The sequence below is a fragment of the Mesoplodon bidens genome (assembly GCF_964165515.1).
Source record: "Mesoplodon bidens genome assembly, chromosome: 1".
In the NCBI taxonomy this organism is placed as follows: domain Eukaryota; kingdom Metazoa; phylum Chordata; class Mammalia; order Artiodactyla; family Ziphiidae; genus Mesoplodon; species Mesoplodon bidens.
In genome coordinates this window covers 25,138,634-25,166,244 of record NC_138176.1, presented here as the reverse complement: position 1 = coordinate 25,166,244, position 27,611 = coordinate 25,138,634, and the positions used below count along the sequence as shown (strand labels likewise).

The 27,611-nt window shown below is 40.8% G+C and overlaps 1 protein-coding gene across 1 annotated transcript in view; it reads left to right on the top strand.

Annotated features, from left to right (window-relative positions):
- The window catches only part of SORCS3 (sortilin related VPS10 domain containing receptor 3), a gene marked incomplete at both ends in the record, with an annotated part of 607,736 nt that overhangs the window by 374,474 nt on the left and 205,651 nt on the right, over nucleotides 1–27,611 (top strand). The window contains one exon of the mRNA XM_081251544.1: nucleotides 10,944–11,017. Coding sequence (XP_081107670.1) covers nucleotides 10,944–11,017 — 74 coding nt within the window. The remainder of the gene's footprint in view (nucleotides 1–10,943; nucleotides 11,018–27,611) is intronic.

The window sequence follows — 27,611 nt, the reverse complement described above, 5'->3', positions numbered from 1 at the left end:
CTCGTGTCTGTTAGCTCAGAAAATACTCTTCAGCAAGAAAGAGGATAAAATGAATTGTGAAAATGATTTGTAAATAAAAGTGCTGAAGAGGTTCAAGGCACGGTGTTATTCATGTATGGTATACCCAAATGAGCCATTATTCCTGTGAGGTTATATTAACTTGTTTTTCTTTTAGAATCAAGTAATTAACAAAAAATGACAATACGGCACAGTTACAAGAGCATTGAGGTGGGAATCAAGATGCTGGGTTTGAATTCTAGCTCCACAATTAACTAGCTCTGTGATACTAGGCAAGTCACTTAGGTTCTCTGAGCCTTAGATTCCCCATGTGTCAAAAGAATTTTCCAGATTACCTCTAAGGACACTCTCGGCTATAAAAGTTTATGATTCTCTGATTCTGTGTTGGCAGCAGCTCAGTGGAAGTTTCTTTGAAGGGATCAAGATTTCAGATGGGATTCTCTCAACCAGGGGCCCCTAATCTATCTGAAGAGATTACCTGAAGTTTTGATGCATAAGTGAATTAAATGACCAGATTAATGGTTGGATGAATTAAATTAAAGCAATTTGAGAGCTTATAAGAGAAACCTGTTACTGGAGTCTGGTTGGACACTTGGTGTTAATTATGAGAAAAGAGATGCTATTCATAGGATACTCTTCCTTTCTCTCCAGCTTCTTTTGTGAATTTGCTTTTAAAAGTAGTCCTTTAGTTTTCCTTTTATAATCTTGTCTCTTTTGACCAAGTGTGGCTTCATGGACAGGAGACAATTTGAACTAATATTGAAAGAAGGGTAGACTTTAGACAAGTTTGGGAAGGGAAGGGAGGCCTTTCAGGTGGAAAGAATAGAACTTTGAAAGGCTTGAAATAGAAAAATCGTGTATTCATTCAGGACATATTTATTGAGCATCTATTCTTCCAGACCTGGCACTGTGTTAAACACCTGGGACTATTTAAGTGGCAATTCCTACTATCTAGAAAGGAGGACAGACGTCAATCATATAATTACACAAATATATAATTTCGTATTTTGGTGAATATTATGAAATAAGGGGCTAGAGAGCCATGAGAGCAGATGGCAGGTGGACCTGGTGCTGTCTGGGGGCAGGAGGTGACCAAAGAGCTTCCCTTAGGAAGGGTTATTTCTGCTGAGACCTGACACAGGAGCAGCAGTTGAGTACATGCATGGAAAGAGGGAGAAGTGCAGAGTGGAGGAAGGGCATTTTAGGCAGACGGGACAGCGTGTGCAAAAGCCCTTGGACTTGTGAGTCCATGGCATGTTTGAGAAGCTAAAGAAGGCTAGTGTGGCTGCAACTTGGAAAATAAGGCAGATGGAGAGAATCCTGGAGGAAAAGGCAGGTGGGGAATGAGCACGGTGTCCCCCCTTTGACAGAGTGTAGACACTAGCATCCTTATGAGCCAGTTTCTGTGTGCCTGATTGGAAGAAAGCATCTTTACTGTGGGGTGGGCATTGGGGCATCTGGGCGCAAGCATCGTCTATGCTTTGTGTTCTCAAATGGGCCTTTAGAGTCACCAGCACCTCTAGCAAGGAGTAGAACAGCGACTTGGGAAATAAAAGGCTTTGCTTATTCAGATGTACATATGACCTCTGAATTGGAGGTACAGTTGGGTGGATAAGCCTGAGGAATCCTACAAAAGCCATGACAAAAATAAGGCTTGCTATGTTAGCAAACAGGGTCTAATGGAATTGCATTCTTGCAAGTATGGTATCACCAGAACTACATGTTTTCCTCTCCCTTGGTCATAAAATTAAATGAAAACCCTGCCCAAGTGTGTCTCCTCATATCAAGTCCAGGATTCCAATTGTCATAGGCACCAAGAAATGATCACAAACCCCGCTTGTAGTCACCCTACAGAAAACACAGTTGAGACAGTTAAATGAGTTGCCCCCATCAGTAGCACCTGGTCCCTAATTATGCATCAGCCATTTTTGGTGTCGCTCCCCCCTCTTCAAATAGGGACTCAAAAATGCACCCCTCGGGGACAGTGGTGTAAAGAGAGTATGATAGATATAGAGTGTCTTTCTGGAGGGTCCATTTCACTTGAAGATTTGTGAAGATATTTATTTTTTTATTCTAAGCACAGATATAGAGTAGACTATAAAATATCCATGGAATTTTCTGGTGAAAATTAGAGACTTGAAAAGGTTGCCCTTATGTCAGACTGCTTAAGGTCAAACCTCCAGATTCCTGGTGGGATGCTTTATTCCCTTTGGCTGTTAGAGATGTTTTGATGAAAAACTTTGAGAAGCATTGAGTCTTAAACTGTTATAAGATATCCTGTGCTTTTCTCACCGACTTCTTAGAGTAATGAATTTTATGAACTTGCTTTTAAAAGTAGTCGTTCGGGCTTCCCTGGTGGTGCAGTGGTTGAGAGTGCGCCTGCCGATGCAGGGGACACGGGTTTGTGCCCCGGTCCAGGAAGATCCCGCGTGCCGTGGAGCGGCTAGGCCCGTGAGCCGTGGCCGCTGAGCCTGCGCGTCTGGAGCCTGTGCTCCACAATGGGAGAGGCCACAACAGTGAGAGGCCCGCGTACCGCAAAAAAAAAAAAAAAAAAAAAAAAAAAAAAGTAGTCGTTCATTTTTGCTGTTGTAATCTTGCCTCTTTTAGGTTTCAAGGGAGGATGTTTTGTAACTTGATAAACAGGAGTGTATCTACTTACCCCTGTCTGCTTTCATAGTCTTCACTCTCATGGCGCATCTTTAAGTCTTCATTTTATCCTCACACCTATGCTTTTGCAGAGTTGTTTTCCCCTGTTCCTCTTGAACCCTTTACATGACCTTATTCAGACCCCTTTCCATCTCTGCTCTTTCTCCTTTGAGATGTGACACTTAGACCAATGTACACTGATCCACGGCCAAATGAGTTGTACTTTTGTAGGAGGATGAGATAATGTTTGTTTTATTTCCAACATCTTTTCTAATGTCTAGAGATCTTCACCTTTGTTCGCTGCAGTGTTTGGGGGGGGGAACTTACCCTTCAGGCCAGCTCCTCCTCATCCATTCTGACTCAGTCCCTGGCCCAGTGCCAAGCCCAGCAGACCTGACCACTCCTTCCTTTGAATTCTCCTAGCCCTCCTCTGCCTCTGTTGACAGGCGCTTCCTTGTGTCGTGTTGCGCTTACCTGTTGACACATCTGTCTTCTCATCTAGAGATCAGGGAACCTTGTGTTCTTCACCTTTGTATCATCGTACATGGTACTGAGCTTCACACGTGCTACTGCTCAATTAACATTAAATAGATTGAGTGAAATTGTTTGACTTAATTGATTACAGGGAGTATTTACAGTAATTTTGAGATTCTTTTATTCACTTGGTGGCATCCAATGTCAAAGAGTGAAGAAGCCCAATATAAGGGGCTGCATCTTATGATTCAGACTTTTAGAGATGGAATGGGAGGGACTTCAAGGTAAGGTTGCCAGATAAAATTTAGGGCATGTAATTAAATCTGAATTTCAGGTAAATAACAACGCTTTAAAAATATAGGCATATCCTTACTGTTACACAGGATGCACTTACACAAAAAAAATGTTTATTTTTTATCTGAAATTCAAATTCTCTGAGCATTCTGTATTTTTATTTGCTAAATCTGGCAATCTTACTTCAAGGTCAAATAGTCCCACTGTCTCCTGCAGGCAGTTGTAGGTCTGTGCTAGGATTCAGATCGCCAATTGGTGGTCTTCAGGCAGCACTTGGCCATTTGTATTAAGACACATCTTATTTGCCCTGCAGTATGTTTTAAATTTTTCAAGTTTTGCCAAAATTGAAAAATATGGAGATTTCCCATAAAAAATCAGAATTTTCAGGTTATCTTCAGAGTTCTAAAGCCTGACCACACTGGCTCAGCACTCCTGTCCAGCTAGGGAACAGCTAAGCCCATTTTTTGATGGAGCATGAGCTCTCTGGACTCCTTGCTTCTCCCCAGCATTGTGGGGAAATTTCATCTGCCAAACATTATCAGACTTGTATGGTGTTTTTCTTAGAGTTAAGAGGAAAGTGAAACATTTTTTGAATTCATGTCTCTATTAAAAGCAGGAAAATAAAAGATAGCCTTTTATCAAGTGTTTCAATAAAAATGGGAAAAATCTTCTTCTTGGATAAGCAAAGAAATTTCCTGAGTGCATTAAGTGCCAGCAAAATGAGCCTGTATCTAAAGAATACAAATAGTGGTACTGTTTTTCTTATCCCTCCCTCACGTATTCACACAATGAACTTTAGGGCATTTGAGTTCTTGATCTCCGCTAGAATGTAAAATCCCTGACAGCAGAGACTTTCTGTCTTTTTGGTTTACTGATGTATCCTAAACCCACAGAACAGTGTTTGGTTCTTAATAGACATTTGATCAATATTTGTTAAATGAAGGAATGGATGATGTAAACCGTCTGAGAGAGAGAAAATCTTTGTGGCTAGAAATCTTTAAGAAGGGAAGAAAAATGTTGCCATCTCCAATAGGATGGCATAACTAGGTGACTGTCTATGTCTTTTTATAAATATCTTTATGGTGTAGATGCCTTATAACTCCTAAGGGCGAAGGAAAATGGTTACTGAGGACAGAAGTTCTTGTCTACATCTCCAGAGCTTAGAGGGACCTTGGATGCAATTGTTTCCCCTTGTTATCAAGAAAGGAGTTCTTTGGAGAACATCTGAGGAAGGAACCAGAGGCACAGGTTGGAAAGGGCTCTTTGTTACTATGTGACCTGGTTTCTCTCCTGCCTACAACTAACATTGCCACAACCCAGGGGATTCTTCCTGCAGCCTTGCAGAAGCCAACCAAGCCCTCCCACTTGCTCTGTGGCTACCAAGGAAAAAGGTGCAGAGACTTTATTTTGAGCAGAAACCAGTCTCATTTTTTTTTTTGGAAGACCAAGATCGTCATGGCCATAGTTCAGTGGAATGCTACCTAAACTCCATGGGTTTTGAGTAAAAATCAGGACAGTTACACACTAAGTTTGAATTTGCCTACAGGGGAGAGCTTTTATATAAATGTATTCCAAACCATCCTTCCCTCTACATGGGGGATCTGCTGGCTCTAGGGAATCTGGCTGGAATACCAAAAGCTGCTATAAAATGTATAGTTTGTTGCCCCTTCTCATTTTGTCTGGTTACTGCCATATGGTCTTTATGAATTCACAGTTATTCTTAGAAAATATCCTTAGGCGTGTGGTAAAAATGCACAAGACAGAGAAATATAGGCAAATGAGAGTTTGGTTTTCAACCACAGATTCAACAATCTGGCCCTAAACAAGACTTCTGGCCTTACAACTAAATGCCTAGGAGTGGAGACAAGAAAACAACAGAAAAATGTAGCCAGATCTGTCATTATTACTCCTGGTAGCAAGCGTAAGATGCCTATATTAGTTTCGTAGGGCGGCTATAACGAAGTGTCACAAACTGGATGACTTGGAACAATAGAATTCCATTGTCCCACCATTCTGGAGGCTAGAAGTCTAAAATGAAGGTGTTAGCAGGACCATGCTCCCTCTAAAACCTATAGGGGAGGCTTCGATTCTTCTTAGCTTTTGGTGATTTGCCAGAAGTCTTTGGCATCTCTTGGCTTGTAGATACATCACTAAAATTCTTTGTCTTCACATGGCCTTCTCTCTGGGTGTCTTCCCTCTGTGTCTGTCTATGTGTCCAAATTTCTCCTTATGATGATATCAGTCATATTGGATTAAGGCCCATCCTGACCTTATTTTAACTGGATCATCTGTAAAGACCTTATTTCCAAATAAGGTCACATTCTGAGATACTGGGGGTTAGGACTTTGACAGATCTTTTTCTGGGGGGTGGGGCATAATTCAACCCATAACCTCCTAATGCAGTCATATTATTCTTTGAACTTAAGCTTTCCAGATACAACTTGTTGTTCTTCCTGTGGAATATTACATTGATTAAATTGCCTCTTTAGTTTTTCAGCTATCAGATGCTTTTCCCTGGCAGGCTGATATAATTAAGGAACGAATAACTGAATCAATAAGGAAGAGCGTGCTCTTTCATATTTTCCAGCTGTTCCGATGATTCATTTAGGGCGCTGCGTGTGCATGTCACTACTGAATATGTGCTTGTTAAGAGAGATGAGACCATGACATATAGTGGAAGAAGGGAGAGAAGGGGATCTGGATTGTTCTTTGGTAAAAGTCCAAGAATGACCTCCTTGAAGGGAGGGGACATCATAAGGCGGTATATGGAGGAGAACACCGTCTCATGTGTAACTTTGTGTAAACAAGAAATGTTTTAAACATGTTTATTGTTTGGAAGATACATTTTATTTTAATGTTGCATGAAACACTTTGGGTTGAAGCCATGCAGGACTATATAAACACTGCGTGAGCTAATACATTTTCTGTCCAAGGAAGGATTCACCACTATCCATGATAATAACCTCTGTGAAATACCATTTTATGGAAAGTCCCATGTTGCTTTGTCTAATTCCAGTTCCCCAATGGAAAAATTGCAAGTTTAATTCTTGGTCTTTTAAAAGATAGATAAATATAACATGTACATTATAAAAAGAAAATTATTGTTACATAAATATAAATAGAATAAACCATAGGCTACTATTACTATTGAAGTATAATATATATCTATTGTAAAGAAATCTAAAAATAATGGGAAGCTTTAAAAAGCATATAAATTACCCATCATTCCACAATTCAGAGATAACCACTACTAATATTTTGACATATTCTCTTCTAATATATTTCAAGTTATGCAATACTTTAAATAAAATTAGCATCAATATATGCATGGTTTGTAACATATTTTTAAATAAATAATATATAATGAGCATTTTCATACCATTAAACAATCTTCTAGCACTTTCTATTGAGTGATTGCCTATGTGCTTTGTTTCTATTTCAGTGTCAGAGCTTTCATTTTTAAAATTACTAAAGTAATACATGTTCACAATAATTTTTTAAAAATCCCAAAACCGAAAGAAGAAAATATCAATTGCCCACAATCTTACCATTGCAGAGATAATAAACAGTATTAATATTATGACATATAATGCATGGCAGTGTAATTGTCTGGATTTCTATCTTTTACTATCCATGGTATTTTTTTTTTTTTGCGGTACACGGGCCTCCCACTGTTGTGGCCTCTCCCGTTGCGGAGCACAGGCTCAGGACGCACAGGCCCAGCGACCATGGCTCACGGGCCCAGCCGCTCCGCAGCATGTGGGATCTTCCCGGACCGGAGCACGAACCCGTGTCCCCTGCATCGGCAGGCAGACTCTCAACCACTGCGCCACCAGGGAAGCCCTATCCATGGTATTTTTAACCTTTGTAATCCCAGCACTTAGTTCAGTGCTTAAAGCATAGTAGTTGTTTGATACACTTTTAGTGAATGCATGAATGAATGAATGGATGGATGGAGAGGCTGCAAAGATTCAGCTTGTGGGAGAATACAATTCATTTCAGACTCAGCAACCTACTGTAGATTGAGAGACAAGGTAGCTAACCCAAGGCCCTTAATGAATAGGAGCCTGCTCTTTCTGTTCATCTGAATCAGCCTCCAGGCAAAGAATTCAATTTGATTTTTCTCTCATCAGTCAAACTGAAAAGCTGAAAAAGCAAAACCAGAGACAAGGAGGCAGGAAGTGGAACAGGCTTGGATGAGTAGATCGGCACTGAGCTCTAGTTGTTTCTGTTGGGAAGAGCATGGGATGAGAGGAGCCATGCTTCTCCCAGCAGTACGCCCGAGCAGGAGCTGTGGTGGGTGGCATTCTGCCACGACAAGCATCCTCCATGATGGAGGGTCTGATGATTTCCCTGGGGGATTCAGGGGTCAGTGTGACCCTCAAGGTTTTTGCCTGACCTGTTGCTAGAGTTTGCAGCAGAGGAAGACACAATCGTGCTGGGTTTTATTTGGGTTTCTGTTTGCTCAGATTGGAATCAGGGCCAACAGAGAGTCTGATCGATATCTTTGGGTTATAGAAGGCACCAACCAAAGTCTCTTCTATATTTAATTGAGAAACATCTGTCTTAAGTCTCAGCCTATGCCATGGGAAAGAAAGTGATCTATTTCTTAAAACCCTGCATGGAATACTCAGTTCTTGCAATAAATTATGTGGATATATTCTTCCCATATGGGATGGTCTGGTCCTCACAAACCCTCTCCCTCCTCCCAAGCCCCTCTCCAATGTAAATATACATACAGAGAGATATAAAAACATCTGCAAATAGATAGATGGATGGATGAATAGGGAGACAGACAGACAGACAACCTCCACCTGCTTTTGGCCAGCAACTGTTATCACATCCCTCCTTTCTCTTAAAAGCTCCCCCAGAGCCAAGCTCAAGACCTTAGCCATATTGACACCTTTCTCCACATTGTCTCTTCCACCCAGGAAAATCTCGATCCACCTTCTCTCTGGTCCACACCACCTATTTCCAAAGGCCTAGCTCAAAATATATTTCTTCAGGAAGCCTCATTGTTCCATTTTTACCCGAGTTTATCTTTCCCATCTCTCACCTTCTAGAGCCTTAGCCTTTGCCCCATATTCCCATTTGATGTGGTAGACCTGTATGTATATTTGAGGGTCAGAGTAGTTTTGCCTATTTTTCCTATGTGCAGAGTTGGACACACGTAGTAGTTGGTACTTACTCATGGAGTAAGAGCCTGGTCTGAATAAATACTGTGAGAGTTGGTGGAGTTGGTGTGGTGTAGTATAAACCTGGCATCTGCTAAATCAGCATAGATGTCCCGGTTTTCCATACGGCTGCTATAGTCACTTTGTAGAACTGAGCATTTATGCCTTCATCTATAAAATAGAAATGCTAATATATCTCTTTAACTACCTTTTAGACTATTTTGAGTTAGATGATGTATGTGTGTGTGTATATATATATATATATATATGACCACACACAAACATATCTGTTATTTACTGGACAAAAAAGAGACTTTAAAAAACGTAGTTCATTCATGGTACCAATGTTCAGTAATATCTCCTGAATGAAACTGAAATGGGACCAAACTTCTCCAAGCCCCCCAAAGCTTTCTTGAGATTACCGTAAGTTCATACAAAAATTATTTCTGTGTGCACTGTAAGATTATGAACTCAAAACTTACAGATGGAAACATTACCTGGGTGTGGTGCACTGGAGAGCACTGTGGGTAAACAGTTATTGGGGGTGTGATTACAGGGATATCCTTCACCTGACCCCATTTCTATAAACCTGAGGACCACCTACTTCTGCCTTGCTCAGTTTTCCCAGTTGTAAACATTTGTGGAAAAATATAAACATGATGGAATTCTCATTATAAACTAGGCACCGTGATTCCATAGAAGGAGATGGTGGTTAGGGCCTCAGAAAACCTAAATCCTAGTTCATTTGGCGACACTGTAACTTCTTCAAGACTGAGTCTCATTAAATGTGAAATAGGAGGTTTGTGTGCTCCTCTGTTATATGCCAGGCGTTGTATAACCACGGACGCACAAAGGTGAATAAGGCATGATCTCTGCCCTTCTTACGACTCTCAGTCTAGGGGGGCGGAGAGGTGTGCCAACCAGTAATGGCTAACTGTGAGCCCCTTCTTGCAGGCTGATGGTAAACACAGTGATGCCAGCAGGGAGGGAGTGGTTAACTGTCTGGGTGGATGAGGGAATGCTTGAGAGCAGGGATTTCCATTAGTAATAGCTGTCTTGCCTTCTCTTCAGTGTCCTTGTAAGGCTGAAATGTATGTGAAAGAGCAACACAGTCGAACATGAATAATCATAATGATGATGATAATATTTATTATTACTAATTTTTACTAATTATGTTATTATAATCATCAGTCTGATTCACATATTGTACTTCTAGGCATTCAATTCAAAATAAACCCCACACTCCTGGCTAGTCTCTTAAAGGGATGCTGGGTTTTCCCGTATGTGTTACAAAGGGTTCAGACTCTGCATTCGTAAAATAAGAGAATGTGGAATCTGTGTCGTTTGGCCTCTCAGAGGGTTCTTTTTTTTATTTTTCCAAAGTCCTGGGGCTCTTCTGGTTTTTTTTCTCATTCCATGAGTTTCTGTCCATCTTTATTTCCTGTTTTAATTACTGATTTAGGCGACAGATATTTAGTGAACACTATGTATTCAGGGAGTATAAATACAACTAAATAATACAGACAAATCTGAAACACACAAACATATTTTATCCCATGATAAGTGCTCAGTGGAAACAAATGATGAGTGAATTGAGAAGGAAGAACAGTGAGTGGACCAGAGGTCAGAAAAGGCTTTGTGGAGGAAGCCGCACTTGTGGTGGCCCTGCACGGATAGGTGATTTTCACTTAGGCACAAGAGTGGTCTTATCCTTGCCATCTTACAAAGACATGAGAGTGTGAATGAGTCTGGTATCTTAGTGGCATCGAAGAGACCATTTCATTTAGATTATATTATATTTAACACTAAGAGATAACACTGAAGGAGCACAATATTTTGATTTAATATTGGCTCAGATATCAGCTGCTGAGCATTTTTACCTATGAGTGTTACTTTTCCTATGAGCACAGAATGTACCTCTTCTTTATCTTCATATCCACCAGAGTGCCTTTCATGTAAGAGCAGTTCAATAAATATTTTAAAATATTCAGTGTTGCTGAACTGTTTTAGATGTAGCTAAAGACTTCTTGGAATTTGAAGAAAAAAGGAAGATACCATTTACTAAAGGCTTTACCCCTAAAGGAGAGACATGGATGGCATCAGAAATGATTTTACGCTCAGCTCAAAAGCGTCAGTTGTTTGGATATATATTGAGTTAGAAGACCCCATGATGAGCATAGTGCAGTCATATTCATATATTTGGATAGAATGGATGCCTACTTGAGTGTGTTAGGCACTCTGATGGATTGGATGTTCATCTCCAGAAGGGTGACACATGCATTTCTGTTAAACAGTGTCCCTTGATGCTTATGCTCTCCTCACTTCCTTGTTTTGCAGCTCTACAGCTCCATGGACTTTGGGAGACGGTGGCAACTCATGCATGAACGCATCACACCCAACAGGTTTTACTGGTAAGCCCCATCCTCAGTCTCACCACCCTCTTAGATAAGGAATTATCAGACAACATAGCACTCGGGAGAATTCCTGGACACCTTCAGCACTTGAAGTCATGTGTGTCCTAGCCCTTTGCTACTCAGAGTTTGGTTCATGGACCAGCAGTATTGGCATCACCTGGGAACTTGTTAGAAGCGCACAATCTCAGGTCCCACTAAGACTTCCTGAGCAAGGCTCTGCATGTAGCATAATCCCTGGTGATTTAATGTGCATATTAAAGTGAGAAGCCCTGGGCTGGAGAGCTCCATGAGAAGGTCATGATGGGGTGCTCTTAGCTATGTACTAATCTCCCTTCTTTTTGGAAAAAGTAGATATTTTATGAACCTATTCTAAAAGCAGTATTCCGAAAACATAGTCTGAAGAACACTAGTTCCACACAGTGCTTCTCCTTCCAAAGGCATTTCTGTGGTCACATAATTTTAGGTAACGGTTATCTAACTCTGCCCTCCTGGAGACTCAGGATTCACGTTAGGATACTGAAGACTCTGGAGAAGCCCAGAGGGAGGGAAGCTGCCAAACACAAAGTCACTGATTCCCAAACTCATTTCACTCCAGAGTCCCTTTCTCACGACACACCTGAATCCTACAGAGCCACTTCTGTGGAGCACATTTTGAAAAACTTTTTTAAGAGTGAATATGTGTTTAAGATGAAGAATTAGCCCTTCCCCCAATCAGAAAATGTCATTCTTTTTTTAATTGAAAAATACTTCATTAACTATATATTATGTCATAAATTTTAGTTGGTATTATCAGGGAGAACAGATTTACTCTTGTACAAGGGGCAAGTGTTGTTATTAACTGGTATTTTTTAATACATGCATACTGTTGTTACCTTGGTTGTAACAAAGTAAACTTGGTTTGGTATAATTTTACCTTTTACTCTTCCTTGCTCTATGAAATGCTTCTTAGTTGTATCTCGCTTTCATTTCGGCAGAAATCATGGCCAAATATATGTAGGAAGCATACACCAAAGTGTATAATATTCTTAATTATGTGCTTAATTAAAAACAGAAAAAAATTAACAGTATTTGAAAGTAGTACCTCTTCCATGTCTCATTTTAAATACCTTAGTCAGTTCCCTTAGGAAGTCACAAGATGGCCATTTATGCCTTCCACAAGGCGGGGGTGGTGTGTGTGTGGATGGTGGTCATGTAGGTATATGTATCCCTGTATGTATATACAACCATGCCAACATCTTTGGAAGCAGTGTTTTCACCCAGTCCCCTCTGCACCTATAGAACTTTGTCCAGAATTAAAATGATGATTGCTGAAGCACACTGTGAAAATCAACCGTGTCGTATTATACACAAAGTACTGGGAGAAAAAAGGGAATTGGGATCACTGCTTTTGACTCAATACCTTGGCTATTCCCAGTTATTTTTCCCTTTTCAGACCAACTATTATTTGGTCTGTAACTATTATTACAATTATTATTTGGTCGTATTTAGAATTGTATTAAGATTTTTTTCAATAGACTAAGGCAGAAAAAGGAAATATTTGTTTTTCTGACATTCTAGCTATATAATTACTGCCTTTTTGCTCAGCTAAGGTGGACCCGTTTCTCAGTGTGCCAACATTCAGAAGTCCCTCAAAAAGAAAAGAGTAGCCCTCTGCTCTTTCTGGAACAAAGTCTTGAGATGGTAAGGCAGTTAGCCGACTAGGAAGTCAAGTTGACGGAGAAAGAAAGTACAGTCGACTGGATAAGACTCGTCATTGTTTCTGAAGGAAATTAAATTAAGTGGATGATGGGCAGCATTTTCCTTTGTTTTGCAAAGAGCAAGAAGAGAATGTTCCCATTGCTGTCTGCCTTCCCCCTTCCTTTGTGTAGCAGAAAGAATAAATTCCCAGGTCCTGGCAATTGTATTTCACCTCTTCGCCACTCTGCTTCTTTCATATATGCCCCCATGGGGAAATATAAAAGTTAGTGCCTGTGCTGGCTAGACAAGTGGTAGCTGAAAATTCCATTTTTGTATTATCACTTCTCTGTGTCTGATGTATAATTGCTGTGATTATTCTTTTAGGCGCCATAGCAGTTGCAGAGGAAGAGCTCATTTTACACAGACCTTTTTTTTTTTTCCCCCAATGACAGATTTCATGGCTGTTGAAAGCGCTTATGTTGGAGAGACATGGCTTGTATGGGTTACGAGTGGAAATATCAACTAGGCACCTCCTTGAGGAAAGACAAAGTGTGCATTTCTCAGGGTATAAAGCACAGCTTTGGTTGAGAGAGCGCCTCTCCAAGCTCTGGTTTCCGCATCTATGCAATGGGAACAATATTCTTCTTGTCAGTTTCATATGATTATTGAAAGGACCAGATATAATCCTTTCACAATTGGACTCTTGGCAATTTCGTTTCACCATTTCCGATTTATAATTTGTAAGTTATGTCTTTAAATACTATGTTTACCTGTAGTTCTGAAGACTGTGACACATAAGCGATTTGTCATTTTTCTGGGACGCAAATTTGAATCCCATTCCCAGTGAGACTGTTTACTTGTGGACATCTGATAACAATCGAATGGGTCTAATGTACTGCCAAGAATCCACATCTCAACCTAACTTTATTGTCCTCGCTCTTTCTGGAGTCATAATTCTTCTGACATGGTAAAAACAAAACAAATCAACAACCCAAAGCCCTAGAGCTGCTTCTTTGGGAGGGTTGCTGCAGGGTGAAGGGGTATTAGGGACGGTGGGGACACACTGGGGACAGGGCAGTCATGCCAAAAACAAGACATTGAAATAAAAGACTTTTATCTTGCGGTATGTAGACAAATAGAGTGAACATGCTAACCAGACAAAATATTGTCCAAATATTGTTATCTATAATTTGGAGATTTTCAAATGTCTAGGGATAGATCCTTCACGAATGCTAGGTTTCTTCTCCCATGTCGCCTTCAGTTGGCGGAATACTTTCCTAGAAGGGACTTGGGGGGAAGAACACTATGATTCAGAAAAGATTTATGCCAAGTGTGCTGGAGAAGAATTGACCATCTAAGTGATGGTCAATGTAATGGCTGTGAAAATGCATTGGGAATCATAAGGGGCTATCATGATTATCCATTTCCTCCTTAGGGCCCCACAGTGCCTGTGGGTTAGACAGGGCATGGGGCATAATATTCATTAGCATCAATCATAAAAGCTTCATCTAGAGATAAAATTTTCTTTATGAATTCCAGATGTTCTAATGCCATCAAGAGAGGTCATCTAGGAATCTTACACCGTGGAGTGACTGGGACATCAAACTCATGCCCTGAGAATCAGACTGACGTGAAAACTCTTTTATATGTGACCTTTTCATTCATTTGATACCTGGTTAACAGGAAGATTATGCTCGCATTCATCACCCCAACTGCTTTAGCAATTTTAGTTTGCAGGGAGAGTACAAGAGTGGCTAAGTAGCCTAACGTAATCTTTCTCTAGTCTCTGCTTGGGCAGAGGTATTGTAGGGAAAAAGTGGGGTTTTTTGTTTTTGTTTTTTGTTTTAATAACCTACTGAGCTACAAATGAATAGTATTTCCACCCTTCCATTGGAAGATATTTAACAGGAAGGCACATTCTGCTGTGGGAAGATTGTTTTTGCTGCACATCCAATATGAATACTTGTGACTGTTCACAGCTTTGCCTCTTCAGGCCCTCACCCTCCCTAGGTGTTCACCCTCTTCTGGCCTCTTTTTCATTGAGGGAACAGGCATCCTAGGCCTTGCTGAGTTCTCTGTGTAACTGGACTGGCCTCTAAGTGCCTCTGATCCCTGATGGCATTTGGTCGTACCTTATCTTGAAGGAGAGATAGAATGTGTCCTATGTCTACTAACTTCCCCTTAATTGTTCTCTCTCCTGAAAGATCAGGGTCCATTTCTTCTTCCTTGATGTCACTGCAGGAGAGTGTTCTGATAAAGTAATACACACTAAGGGCTTCCCTGGTGGTGCAGTGGTTGAGAGTGCACCTGCCGATGCAGGGGACACGGGTTTGTGCTCTGGTCGGGGAAGTTCCCACTTGCCGCGGAATGGCTGGGCCCATGAGCCACGGCTGCTGAGCCTGCGCGTCCGGAGCCTGTGCTCTGCAACGGGAGAGGCCACAACAGTGAGAGGCCCGCGTACCGCAAAAAAAAAAAAAAAAAAAAAAAAAGTAATACACACTAAGGTGCCAGGGACTTAAACTCTTACCTCTTTTCCGGAGTATTTGGGTTGCAACATGGACTGGTCTTTAGATTCAAAAAACCCTATAAAAATCAACAGATGTAGAACAAGTTGTAGATCAGCCCATTTTAGGGGGCTCGTGGAGAGAGTCCCTTGTGGACAGCTCTTTTGAGCTGTTGCAAAGCCTGGTTGCAGGCTGAAGAGTGGCTGGTGTGTAGGGACAGTCGGGATGGACTCTACTGTCCTTTGATTAAGGTCGGCTTACTCACTGTAGATTTCTAGCGATGGCTCTGCCAGCAGCTTCTTTTCTCTTCTTTTAGAAAGGTCATGAGGGAGGGTAGGGAGAATGGAAAAGCAAAACGTGTCCTCCCTGGTGTGTATAGATAGGAGGTCCTAGGAAAATATCTTTTAAAGGAGAAAGGAAGGATATGGACTAAAAAACCCTTTCATTGTAATATATCCTTTCCAATCTTTCATCATTCTTGTTTTTCCCAGTCTCTTTTCATGTGCCTATGCTCTTTAATGTGTAGCCTAAACATATTGCATGTGAATTTGTATAATCTCCCTTCTCCCCTCTTAATGTGCTATTATAACAATTTTTTAAAAAATATTTATTTGGTTGCACTGTGTCTTAGTTGTGGCAGGTGGGCTCCTTTAGTTACATCTTGCGGGCTCCTTAGCTGCAGCAGGGGACTTCTTACTTGTGGCATGAAAACTCTTATTTGCAGCACACATGTGGGATCTAGTTCCCTGGCCAGGGATCGAACCCAGGCCCCCTGCATTGGGAGCACAGAGTCTTACCCACTACTCCACCAGGGAAGTCCCTATTATAACAATTTTTATGTTATTATAAAATCTTTATAACCATCATTTTAATTGTCTATGCAACTCTTCATTATGTAAAGATACATACTGTATTACTCTATTTTTTTTGGACATTGGAAATATTCATATTTTTCACTATCATAAATAACAGTTTGGTTAATATTTTATGTATATTTCCTTAATATCTAGGATTGTTTTCTTGGACCAGTGTCCTAGGTAGCCCAAATAAAAATTTATGTTTTCCCCAGTCTCAACAGAGTGTCACATTCAAGTGGTATGACCCAAATTCAACACTGAAAGCATTTTAGAGCAATGTAGGTTTTTACTGAACATTTTCCTGAAGGGGGTTGCAAAGAAGCATTATATCACACACCACAGAGTGAGTCTTTCTAAAACTATCCTTTGTCAATATCTGTCTCTCCAAGATCTTGATCATCATGGTAGTTACCTTCTCAACTTTTCCTTCTCTTTCCATGGGTTCTAAAACTATTCTCAGTCACAGAGGTTTATTGTCCACAGAACATCCCCTTCCAGAGCACCCCTCTATCCCCACACACCTTCCTCCCCAAGTATCATAAGCTTTTTTTTTTTTTTTTTTTTTTTTTTTGCGGTACATGGGCCTCTCACTGTTTTGGCCTCTCCAGTTGTGGAGCACAGGCTCCGGACGCGCAGGCTCAACGGCCATGGCTCACGGGCCCAGCTGCTCCGTGGCATGTGGGATCTTCCCAGACCGGGGCACGAACCTGTGTCCCCTGCATCGGCAGGCGGACTCTGAACCACTGCACCACCAGGGAAACCCATAAGCTTTTCTTACATACAATGACCTACCCTCTCTCCTCTACCACTCTGTCTATCACTCTCACCCTACCCCCCCAGGAAATCAATCTTTGTTTGCTGTATATCCCTTAGAACATGAAGGAGGGGGAATTGGTGATAGTTAGGGTTTAATGACTTTGTTTTAATTACCACTGAAAGGAGAATAATTACCTCAGAATATATTCATTTGAGTATCTTTGACACCTGTCATTAAAGATACCAATTTTGTGCTATTGTATATTCACACCTGTGCAAGTATGAGTCTATTTATAGTTAATACTTACTTCATTCTTGTGGCAGGCAGCCTCCAAAATGGCCCCCAGTGACCTCTGTCTTCTGGAGACCATGCCATTGTATAGTCCCCTCCCTTTGAGTTTGGGCTGCATTTAGCGACTAGCTTAATGTGGCACAGGTGGTAAGATGTCACTTCGGAGATTTGGCTACCAAAAGACAATGGTTTTTGTCTTAGGTGCATTCTTTTTTTTTTTTTTTTTTTTTGCAGTGCGCGGGCCTCTCACTATTGTGGCCTCTCCCGTTGTGGAGCATAGGCTCTGGACGTGCAGGCTCAGCAGCCATGGCTCATGGGCCCGTGGCATGTAGGATCTTCCCCGACCGGGGCACAAACCCATGTTCCCTGCATCAGCAGGCAGACTCTCAACCACTGCACCACCAGGGAAGCCCTCTTAGGTGCATTCTTGTAATTGCTTTGTGAGCTGCCCAATGGAGAGACCCGTGTGACAAGAAACTGAGGAGGTTATAGTCAGTAGTCAGTGGGGAACTAAGGGCCTGAGGCCAACAGCTTGGTTCCAATGAGGAACAACCGAATCCTGCCAGCAATCATGTGAGTGAGCTTGGAGGCAGATCCTTCTCTAGTCAAACCTTCAGATGAGTCTGCAGCCCTGGCCAACACATCTATTGAAGCCTTGTGAGAGACCCTGAGACAGAGGCACCCAGTTGAGTCATGCCCAGATTCCTGACACATAGGAAGAGTGAGATGATAAATATTTGTTGTTTTTAGCTGCTAAGTTTTTTAGTGAGGTTTTCTGAACTTGTTTCATTCTATTCTATTCAGTTTTACATTTTGATGGCAGGATTTTGCTTTGTGAGAATACTGTTTATTGCCTCTGTGTGTGTGTGTGTGCGTGTGTGTGCACATGAGCCAAGTGTGCACATTCCTGTTCAGAGAAGTGCTAATTTCACTTACAAAAATCCCAAATATCTGAGTCCTAGACTTACCCAGCTCGGCCTAGGAGCAGCTGTGAGGGTGGAAAGTATAGGGCAGAGAAGCAGGAAGTGAAAATGGGGCATGATTACCTTGAGATAATGTGGCTGGGTGAACCCTCTTACACCTTTACTTCAGTTTAAACTCTATAGATCTCACCTGTTCTGGAATGCATTCTGTTTTGCTTCAAGGATGGGCTCCTAAACTATGGTTCCAGAAGAACTACATGGCGAGTCATCCTTTGGCTATTAATACATTATCTATGACAGAGACAAAGTTAAGGAACAGGCAGAATGATTTGAGATTGCTTCCTGGAAAATCAAGGTCTTTTCAAACAAAGTTAACATTACTGGGTGAATTTTTGAAGCTGTGTCTAAATGTCCATCTACAATTTTGCAAACACAGTCATTTGCAATCTCAAATAATGGGATTTAGGCATCGACCTCATGGAAGGAATCAGATTTAGAGGCCCTTTGCGAACCAGGGTATGCCACAAATAATATTTAATTCAACTTTCCCTTACATTTTTTAAATGGTGTAGCAATTTAAAAATACATTACATTTAAAATAATACATGCAGGGTCAGGAGGGGAGATGCTAAAGCTCAGCTTGCAAGCAGAAATCAGTTTCTACTTTGCTGAGGGGGGCCACCCCTATGCTGCATGTCTGGTTGCATCTTGGCCTTGGAAGGGCTGTCTTAATGCCGAAAGCAAATGCAGTGTTCGAAAGCTACACGTGGTCGTCAATCCAGTGCACTGAGGAAAACAGAACACTCACCTCTTTGCTTGAAGTCAAGACCTGTTGGACTCACGTGGTGATCATGCTTAGCACAGACGAGTTCTACAAAGGAGGGGAAATAAGGGGACATATGTAGCTGTTGACTTAAGTGAATTCTTTACTGTGAAGGGAAGGCATCGTATTTGACCCTGCCTTGGGAAATCTGAAAAGATTTCTGTGTGTCAAAAAGAATTCAGAGATAGCCACATCCACTCACCTAATTCAGTGTAAGAAAAATTCCAAGATACAAATGGAAACACCATTTCTTCTTTCCCCAGCTTTTTGGCTGGTTTCTCTGGAATTAGAGACACATGGCTTCCAAATGCTTATTCCACCTTGATGATTATGTGGAGGACATGAGAAGTAGTCCTTCAGCTCAGAGACAGACAAATCTCACTAATAAACTTTCAGAGGGGAGCAAATTTGATTGTTCTCAGTGGGTGAGATTTCAGAGGTTATTGTCCTTTGAGGAGGGGTCAGGAGAGGCCCACGTGGAATAAAGCACTTTGACTGCTCTGGTCTTCCTGAAACTCAGATTGCCATTTAGGGCTTGTTCCCTACATAAAGAAGTGGGGACATTGAATACATTGATAGTAATGAGCTGTGCTTGGTAGCCTTGACTAGGGAATCTGAGAATTAGAGGGTCAGGGAGAGGCCTAGAGAGAGAAGAAAGAGAAGGATATTGAGCTGAGCAGCCCAAGGAGAAAGCATCCAACTGAAGGCTCAGAGGCTGTTTAACACATAGATTGGATACAGGGTTGCAAGCATGTGGAATCACCCTTTTCCTTGTTGAGGAAATCTAAGAGTGCTCTCTCCAGGTTGTGTTAGGGGTGTATATTAATCTGCTTAGGCTGCCATAACAAACTGCCATAGACTGGGTGGCATCAACAGTAGAAGTGTATTTTTTCCCACTTCTGGAGGCTGGAAGTATGAGATCAGGGTGCCAGCATGGTTGGTTTCTGGAGAGGACTCTCTTCTTGGCTTGTAGATGGCCACCTTCTTGCTGTGTCCTCACATGGTGGAGAGGAAAAGTTAGCTTTCTGGTGTTTCCTCTGATAAGGATGCTAATGTGATCATGAGGACTCCACCGTGATGACTTTATCTAAACCTAATTATTTCCCAAAGGTCTCATCTCCAGATACCATTGCCTTGGGGGTTAAGGCTTCAACATATGAATGGCGGGGGGTGGGGGGGGCGGACAGGCACAATTCAGTCCATAGCAGGGTATAAAGCAGGGAAGACCTTAAGAAGAAATGCAGACTTTCCAGAGAACTTCTCATCAAGAAGAGTCCTGGAGCAGAAGTGTCTCAGGCTTGTAGGAAAAGATGGAGAGGCAGTGCCAGAACTACAAAAATAATTTTTAAAAGACACAAACACAATTTAACTACTTTTTTTCTGGTTGTAGAGTCGATACAAGCTTATTGTATACGTTCAAGGAAAGGCAGGAAAATAAAAAGAAAATAATTCCTTCTATTTCACTGCCCAGAAAACACCACTTAAAAAATCAAGTACTTCTTCATAGACTTTTTCCCCTATTATAATATAGTATAATTTTCAATATATTTAAGTTTTTATTACAATTGAGATCATGCTGTTTATAAAACTTTGTATCTTTTTAGAACACACTTGAACATCTTCCTGTACCATCCTCTATACTCTCTAAACATAACTTAAAACTTGCATTATTTACATTGTATTTTAATGGGTGGCTATATAATAATTTAATCACTCTACTATTATTTTACATTGATCTTGCTTCTGCATTTTTACTATTAAGGAAGGCAGTGGAATGTTGTTTGAAAACCTTTAAGTAATTATCTTTTCAAGGTCTGATTATTATAATTTTTAAGGATAGATGACCAAAACAATATATATATAAATATTAGCATGTCAAATTGTTCTCTGGAAAGTTTATACCAGTTTGCACTCCAACTAGTGAAATACCATTTCACTGCACCTCATAAAAATTTAATTTAAAAAAGTAATCTAATTTAATATGCAAAAATGGATTTTCCTTGTTTTAATTTGCATTTCTTATCAGACTGGTGACTTTAGACATGTATTTATTAGCCATTGTATTTCTTTTATGTGACCATCTGTTTTTTCTTCTTCTTTATTATGGGAATTTTTATATGGTCTCATTTTGTTTCAATATTGTCTCCAGTTTGTTCTTTGGATTTTAATTGCCTTATGATATCAAACATACTTTTTACTTTAAAAAATGATCAAATCTTTTTATTTTTCCTGTTATAATGTCTTCTATTACTTTATGTTTAAATTGTGCCCTCAACCTGTGGTCATGTAAATATTAGCTGAAGTTTTCTGATTTGTAATGCTTCTTTACTAAATAGTATATATAATATGTATATATTATATATTAGATTATATATATTAAAAGACTGTGCATTCTCCTATATTATGCTTCAGAAATCTCATATTGATAGTTGTCTATTTCCTCTTGTGACTATAATTTTTTTTTTTTGCAGTACATGGGCCTCTCACTGTTGTGGCCTCTCCCGTTGCGGAGCACAGGCTCCGGACGCACAGGCTCAGCGGCCATGACTCACGGGCCTAGCTGCTCCGTGGCATGTGGGATCTTCCCAGACTGGGGCACGAACCCGTGTCCCCTGCATCGGCAGGTGGACTCTCAACCACTGCGCCACGAGGGAAGCCCTTGTGACTATAATTTAATCATTTTTATAATTTAATAATTTTATCCACACTGCTGGATATTTTTAGGTTTTATAGGATTTTTATTTTTTTAAGTAATTAAAATCCAATGAAATCCTTCCCACTTAATTCTGTGCCCATATTTCTGTTTCCTCTGATGGTTTCCTGCAGGAGAAACTCTTGTCAGAAGTTAGGGACCATTGATGTTGGTAGCATTTGTCAGCAGCCTTTATTCTGCTGGATTGGTCAGTCCTCTATGCCCTAAGCCAGACCAGACTGTGTTTAGTTATTGTTTATAACACAACATAGTGTCTGGCTGGGCAAGTCTCCTCTCCTGCAAAACATAACAAAACAAAAAACCAAAAATAGAACCTTTTCTTCTTTTTCCAAATATTCTTGGCTTAGCTTACTCATTTATCCATCCAGATAAATTTGAAATAACTTTGTCATGTTTCAAAATCTCCCTCTTTCCCCCTCCCTATAAAGCAACTATTTAGATTCTTGATTAGAATTGCAGCAAAGCTATAAATTCATTTGGCAAGAACTGAATAGTTTTCAATATCCAGTTTTCATTTTTGGCTATATGGTTTGTCTCTCCTTTTTCACTATTTCTTTGTTCCTCATTGAAAGTTGTATAGTTTTCTTTATACCAGTCTTACACATTTCTAGTTAATATTATTTCTAGGAATTGTTACTTTTGGTGCTATTGTAAGTAAAGGTAATTCGTACATAACATCTTTCTTCAGATTGGCATGACCGAATTGGATAGACATGAGGTGTATTTGTAATTTGCCTACATGCATATATAGCTGTTGCCCTAAGATTCTTTTGTTTTTCTTTTAAATGTTGATTTTTAAAATTTTATTTATTTATTTATTTATTTAGGCTGTGCTGGGTCTTAGTTGCGGCATACGGGATCTTTAGTTGCAGCATGTGGACTCTTAGTTGTGGCACGCAAACTCTTATTTGCGGCATGCCCAGACCAGGGATCGAACCCTGGCCCCCTTGCATTGGGAGTGCAGAGTCTTACCCACTGGACCACCATGGAAATCCCGGTGCCCTAAGATTCTTTACAATATAAAGAAAATACATGTTTTAAGAAATTTTAAATGATTAGGAGAGTGTGATATGGCTAGAGATTCATTCCTGTCGGGAGGTGGGGGGTTGAGGATTTAAATAGGAGGAGAGCTTTACCCTTAATAGCTTTATGACATTGGGCAATTGTACTTAATCAGCTGGTGTCCTTTCTGACTGATGGGGCATCAGTATACCCTGCCTCTGCCTCTTGGCTGAATGTCAGTCTTCTAGCCTGGCACATAGTAAGTGCTTAATAAATATTAGATATAAAATTAATAGTAAAACAACTTATAATATGAGAGGATAATTGGAAGAAATGACCATCCTCATTAATTTGGTGGCAAATAACACTTAGCATCTCTTTGAAAGTGAGCAAGGTTGAGTGCATCTGCATATCCTTTTTTTCCTCTACATTCAAATCACATTTATTACCTAATAGTCAGTGTTTGTATTTCTGATCTGTTTTTCCAGGTATCAGCATATGTCTTATTATTATACATGTTAAAGCTATTTTTAGAGAAAAATATTTCTAGCTTGATATTAATAAAATTCGTAAAACCAAAAACTAAAGATTGTGTTGAATCAGATCCTATGTGCTTTTACAGATGTGATGCAAATGTTGAGACAAATCCACGCAGATTGCCAAGGGAGTGTGGCCAGAAATGGCCAGCACCAAAAGAATATTAGAAGAAGTGTCATGATTGCTCAGAAGCTGAAGGGCCCAGGTTAGCCTGGTATGCCAAGTGAAGGCTTCTTGGAGGTGGGATTGAAGAACCTTGAAGAGTGGGTTGACTTGGCAAGTAAGAAAGGGAGACAGGTTTTCCTGGGAAGGGAAGCTGATTAGAACAAAGCCGAAGTCATAGTATGTTTGGAGAGCAGTTAGTAGATCTGCTAGAATAGGGTTTTTAAGCCTCAGCATTTTTGACAGTTTGGTCTGGATAATTATCCTCTGCATTGTAAGAGGTTTAGCTGGATTCCTGGCCTCTATTCCATAAATCTCACAGTACTCCTTTAGTTGTGAAGAACAGAAATGTGTCTAATATTCAGATACTGCCAAATGTTCTCTGAGGGGCACCCCCCTCCTCCCATTGAGAATCACTGTGCTAGGAAAATAGGATTTACGTTGAGGGGCAATGAGAAATGAAGCTAGAGATGTAGACTAGATTCACACTGTGAAGGGCTTCAAATACCAGGTAAGTGGTTTAGACATGTCTCTCTGGGTAATGGAGGGCATTCATATTTGTGCAGGGGAATGACATGATATTCATGTTTTATGAAGATTTAGTAACATTAGGCACTTTCCTTGAGATGCTTAAGTGCACTGTGTGCAACTCTCTGTCAATAGGTAAGCTACTGACTTTCCTCAAGACAGATGCAAATCTTCTAAAGTATCTTGATCTCAAGTTTCATTCTCCAATGAAAAATTATGGAATTGTGGACTTTTAAAAATATATGCCTAGGGCTTCCCTCGTGGCGCAGTTGAGAGTCCGCCTGCCGATGCAGGGGACACAGGTTCGTGCCCCGGTCCGGGAGGATCCCGCATGCCGCGGAGCGGCTGGGCCCGTGAGCCATGGCCGCTGAGCCTGCGTGTCCGGAGCCTGTGCTCCACAACGAGAGAGGCTGCAGCAGTTAGAGGCCCGTGTACCGAAAAAAAAAAAAAAAATATATATATATATATATATATATATATATATATGCCTAGTATATATTTTTAAATAATTCACTTCTGTTTATACTTTTTTTTTTTTTTTTTTTTTTTTTTTTTTTTTTTTTTTTTGCGGTACGCGGGCCTCTCACTGTTGTGACCTCTCCCGTTGCGGAGCACAGGCTCTGGACGCGTAGGCTCAGCAGCCATGGCTCACGGGCCCAGCCGCTCTGCGGCATGTGGTATCTTCCCAGACCGGGGCACGAACCCGTGTCCCCTGCATCGGCAGGCGGACTCTCAACCACTGCGCCACCAGGGAAGCCCTGTTTATACTTTAATTGATATGACATTACAGATTTTTATTGAACTAATGATTTAATCATTTTAACACACACTTTATTCTTTCTTGTCCTCTTCTAATTTTTGTACACATAAAAGTAATTTTTCACCAAATTATAGTTGTAATATGTCCCTGCATTTATGTCTTTTTTTTTCACTTTTAACCAACCTCAGTAATTTTCTGTATGTGGGCCTAGTATTTATATTGATCATTTTCATGTGGCAGAATATTCCACTGAATTGATAAACTCTCTTTTATAGTAGAGAATTATGGAAAAGTTAGAGTGGAAAGGACCCTGAAAGATGATCTGGCCTAGCGATTTCTCCACTAGTGCTCTCAGAAGTTCTGTGGGACTTCTGATAAATTGCCCCAGAGACTTACCTGGTACACAGAGAAGCCTTAGGGATGCTAACTGATCAGGTCCTTGGCCCCATCATTTTTGCTTCAGCCAGAACTACTCAGCTTCTTAATGTTTTATATATCAGGCTTATGCATAAGATTTCTTTTGAAGATAGAAGACCATTCATTAAAGAAACAAACAAAAATGTTTATAAAATCATTAATTTAGACTGGTCTTTTCATTTTACACAAGCTGCATACTGGTATAAGAGTCTTCAGGCTATCCTTACTTAGTGCTTGCACCACCCTGAAATGTCCAGTTCCATAGTGTAGACGCTTATTGAATGGCTAAAATCTTGCCAAAGAACCTAAGCTATTGTGCTAATGAGGACACTACCTGATGACCCTCTACTCTGTCAAGGGGTTCACCATGTTTTGGTGAGAAGATAAATGTCCACACTCACGTGGAAATGATTTTGACAAGTTAAGTGATAATTTATAGAGCCAGGTGTGAGAGAGGGTGAAAGACTATGGTGATTGGATTGGAGGAAATTAACACTTTCATTTACTTGGTGACAAATGGCACTGAGCCCAGGTGTTGTGACTACACCCTAGCTTGTTTTGTTCTCAAAGGGATGCTTAAAACAGGAAATACCGTTGGGCAGTTAGGCTTTTTCTTTTTTTTTTTTTTTTTACATCTTTATTGGAGTATAATTGCTTTACAATGGTGTGTTAGTTTCTGCTTTATAACAAAGTGAATCAGCTATACATATGCATACGTTCCCATATCCCCTCCCTCTTGCATCTCCCTCCCACCGTCCCTAGCGCACCCCTCTAGGTGGTCACAAAGCACCGAGCCGATCTCCCTGTGCTATGCGGCTGCTTCCCACTAGCTATCTATTTTACGTTTGGTAGTGTATATATGTCCATGCCACTCTCTCGCTTTTTCATCTGTCAGCAAATTGCTTTTCAAAGGCAGCAGTTTTCCTTCCATGTACATGTTTGTGTATATTTGAATCTAGCACTTGACGTGTGTATTACTACCTTGATCTCCTTTCTTACAAATACAATGAGGGAGAAAACTGTCTTTCGAGAATCCTCAAACTCTCCCAAATTAGGACGCATCCCCCCGCTTCAGGCCTCTTACTCAAATCTGCTCTTTGGAAAGACAGCTTGAATGATGGATTAGGACCATGCCCCGCCCCTTTTCATCTCCCCACTGGCCAGCTGTGTCATATTCAGACATTCTCCAACCTTTTCCCGTAATGGTGTTGAAGAGAAACTGTCAAGTAATTTGGGCAGAACCATGCACAGTAGAGGCAGAGAGAGAGCCCGGGGTGGGGGGGGTACCTGCTCTGCCCACTCAGCATTTCAGATGGATACGAGGAGATTGAAGCATTGAAAAGGTTGGACCCTGGAACCCGTCTGATCTATAAAAGACATCAAGGTGTGCAGTAATTGCCAAGGAGCTGGGCCAGAAGCACTGGAGGGTTTAAAATGGGATGGCCGTGCACTTGTCCGAGTGATGCTAGGAATGAGAGGTCCAGGAACCTGCGTCATACATTTCTTAGCCCTGTGCCCCCCACCCCCACCATTTAACAAGTGTCGCTAAAAGAAGTGACAGTGAAATAGAACAAATAGTTGGGTTTTATGACCATTTTCTACTTCCGTGGACGAAGAGATTTGAAACATGAGTGACATGATAGGGGGAGTGATGCTATGTCTCCTTTTGTTCTTTCTTTTCTTTCTTTCATTTTCTTTTTTATTATTTTAATGTGAGATTTGTTAGGATTTTCCAGAGCGAAGAGAAACTCAGCACGTTAGGAAGAGAAAATCCCTGACCTGTGAGGTGTAGTGAAAAAGAGCCTGAGAAGGAGTCAGGGCTTTCAGGTGCTAATTGTGTTTCTGCCACTGGAATAGCAGTCAGGCCTTGGGGCACTCATAGGATTCCTGTGGCTTTCTGCATCTTCGTCTGTAGAATTTAAAGAGCTGACTAGAAGGTCTTGAAGGTTTGGTCCAATGCTTTCATCCCAGGAGTCAATGATCCACTTGCAGCCTGGGTGCTGATCTCCAACATTAAGTGGTGGCAGGAGAGAAAATCCTGTCCACTCCCCTGATAGAGAGAATTTTGTGTTTCAGATGATGGACAAGGGAGAACCTGCGGTGGATTGACCCAAGGTGCTCGTTAAAAATGCAGATTCTTGGGCCCCACCCTGAAACTCTTGATCTGAATCTGCAGACCCTGGCCTCAGGAATTTATTTCAGCGCTCTCTCTCAGTAATTTCTTTGCCCAGTAGGTTTTAGAAACCAGAGAAGGTGGCTAGGAAGTGGTTTTGAAAACCAGGGAGGCAAGAGAGTGGGGTCCTAGGTGTTGTGCTTTGAGTCATACCGACTGGGGCCCCTTACCAAAACCCCTCTCCTTTCTCCACAGTATTTGACATCCACCGTGAAAGAGTAGTTCCAACCAGGGAAGACATTGCCACCTCCAGGCATCTTTTAAAAATGCATACACTCCATGCTAAATGAGATAATACATCTAAGTGTGCTTTGAAAGCTGCAAGGCATTATTAAAATGCTTTGTAACTGTAAAATGCTGTATAGGTGTTAGTCATTATTAAAATAATACCTCTAGTTTTTATTAACCCTATGGCATAAATGAGGTTATGGATTTTATCTATGTCCATTTATTTAGATGTACTTACT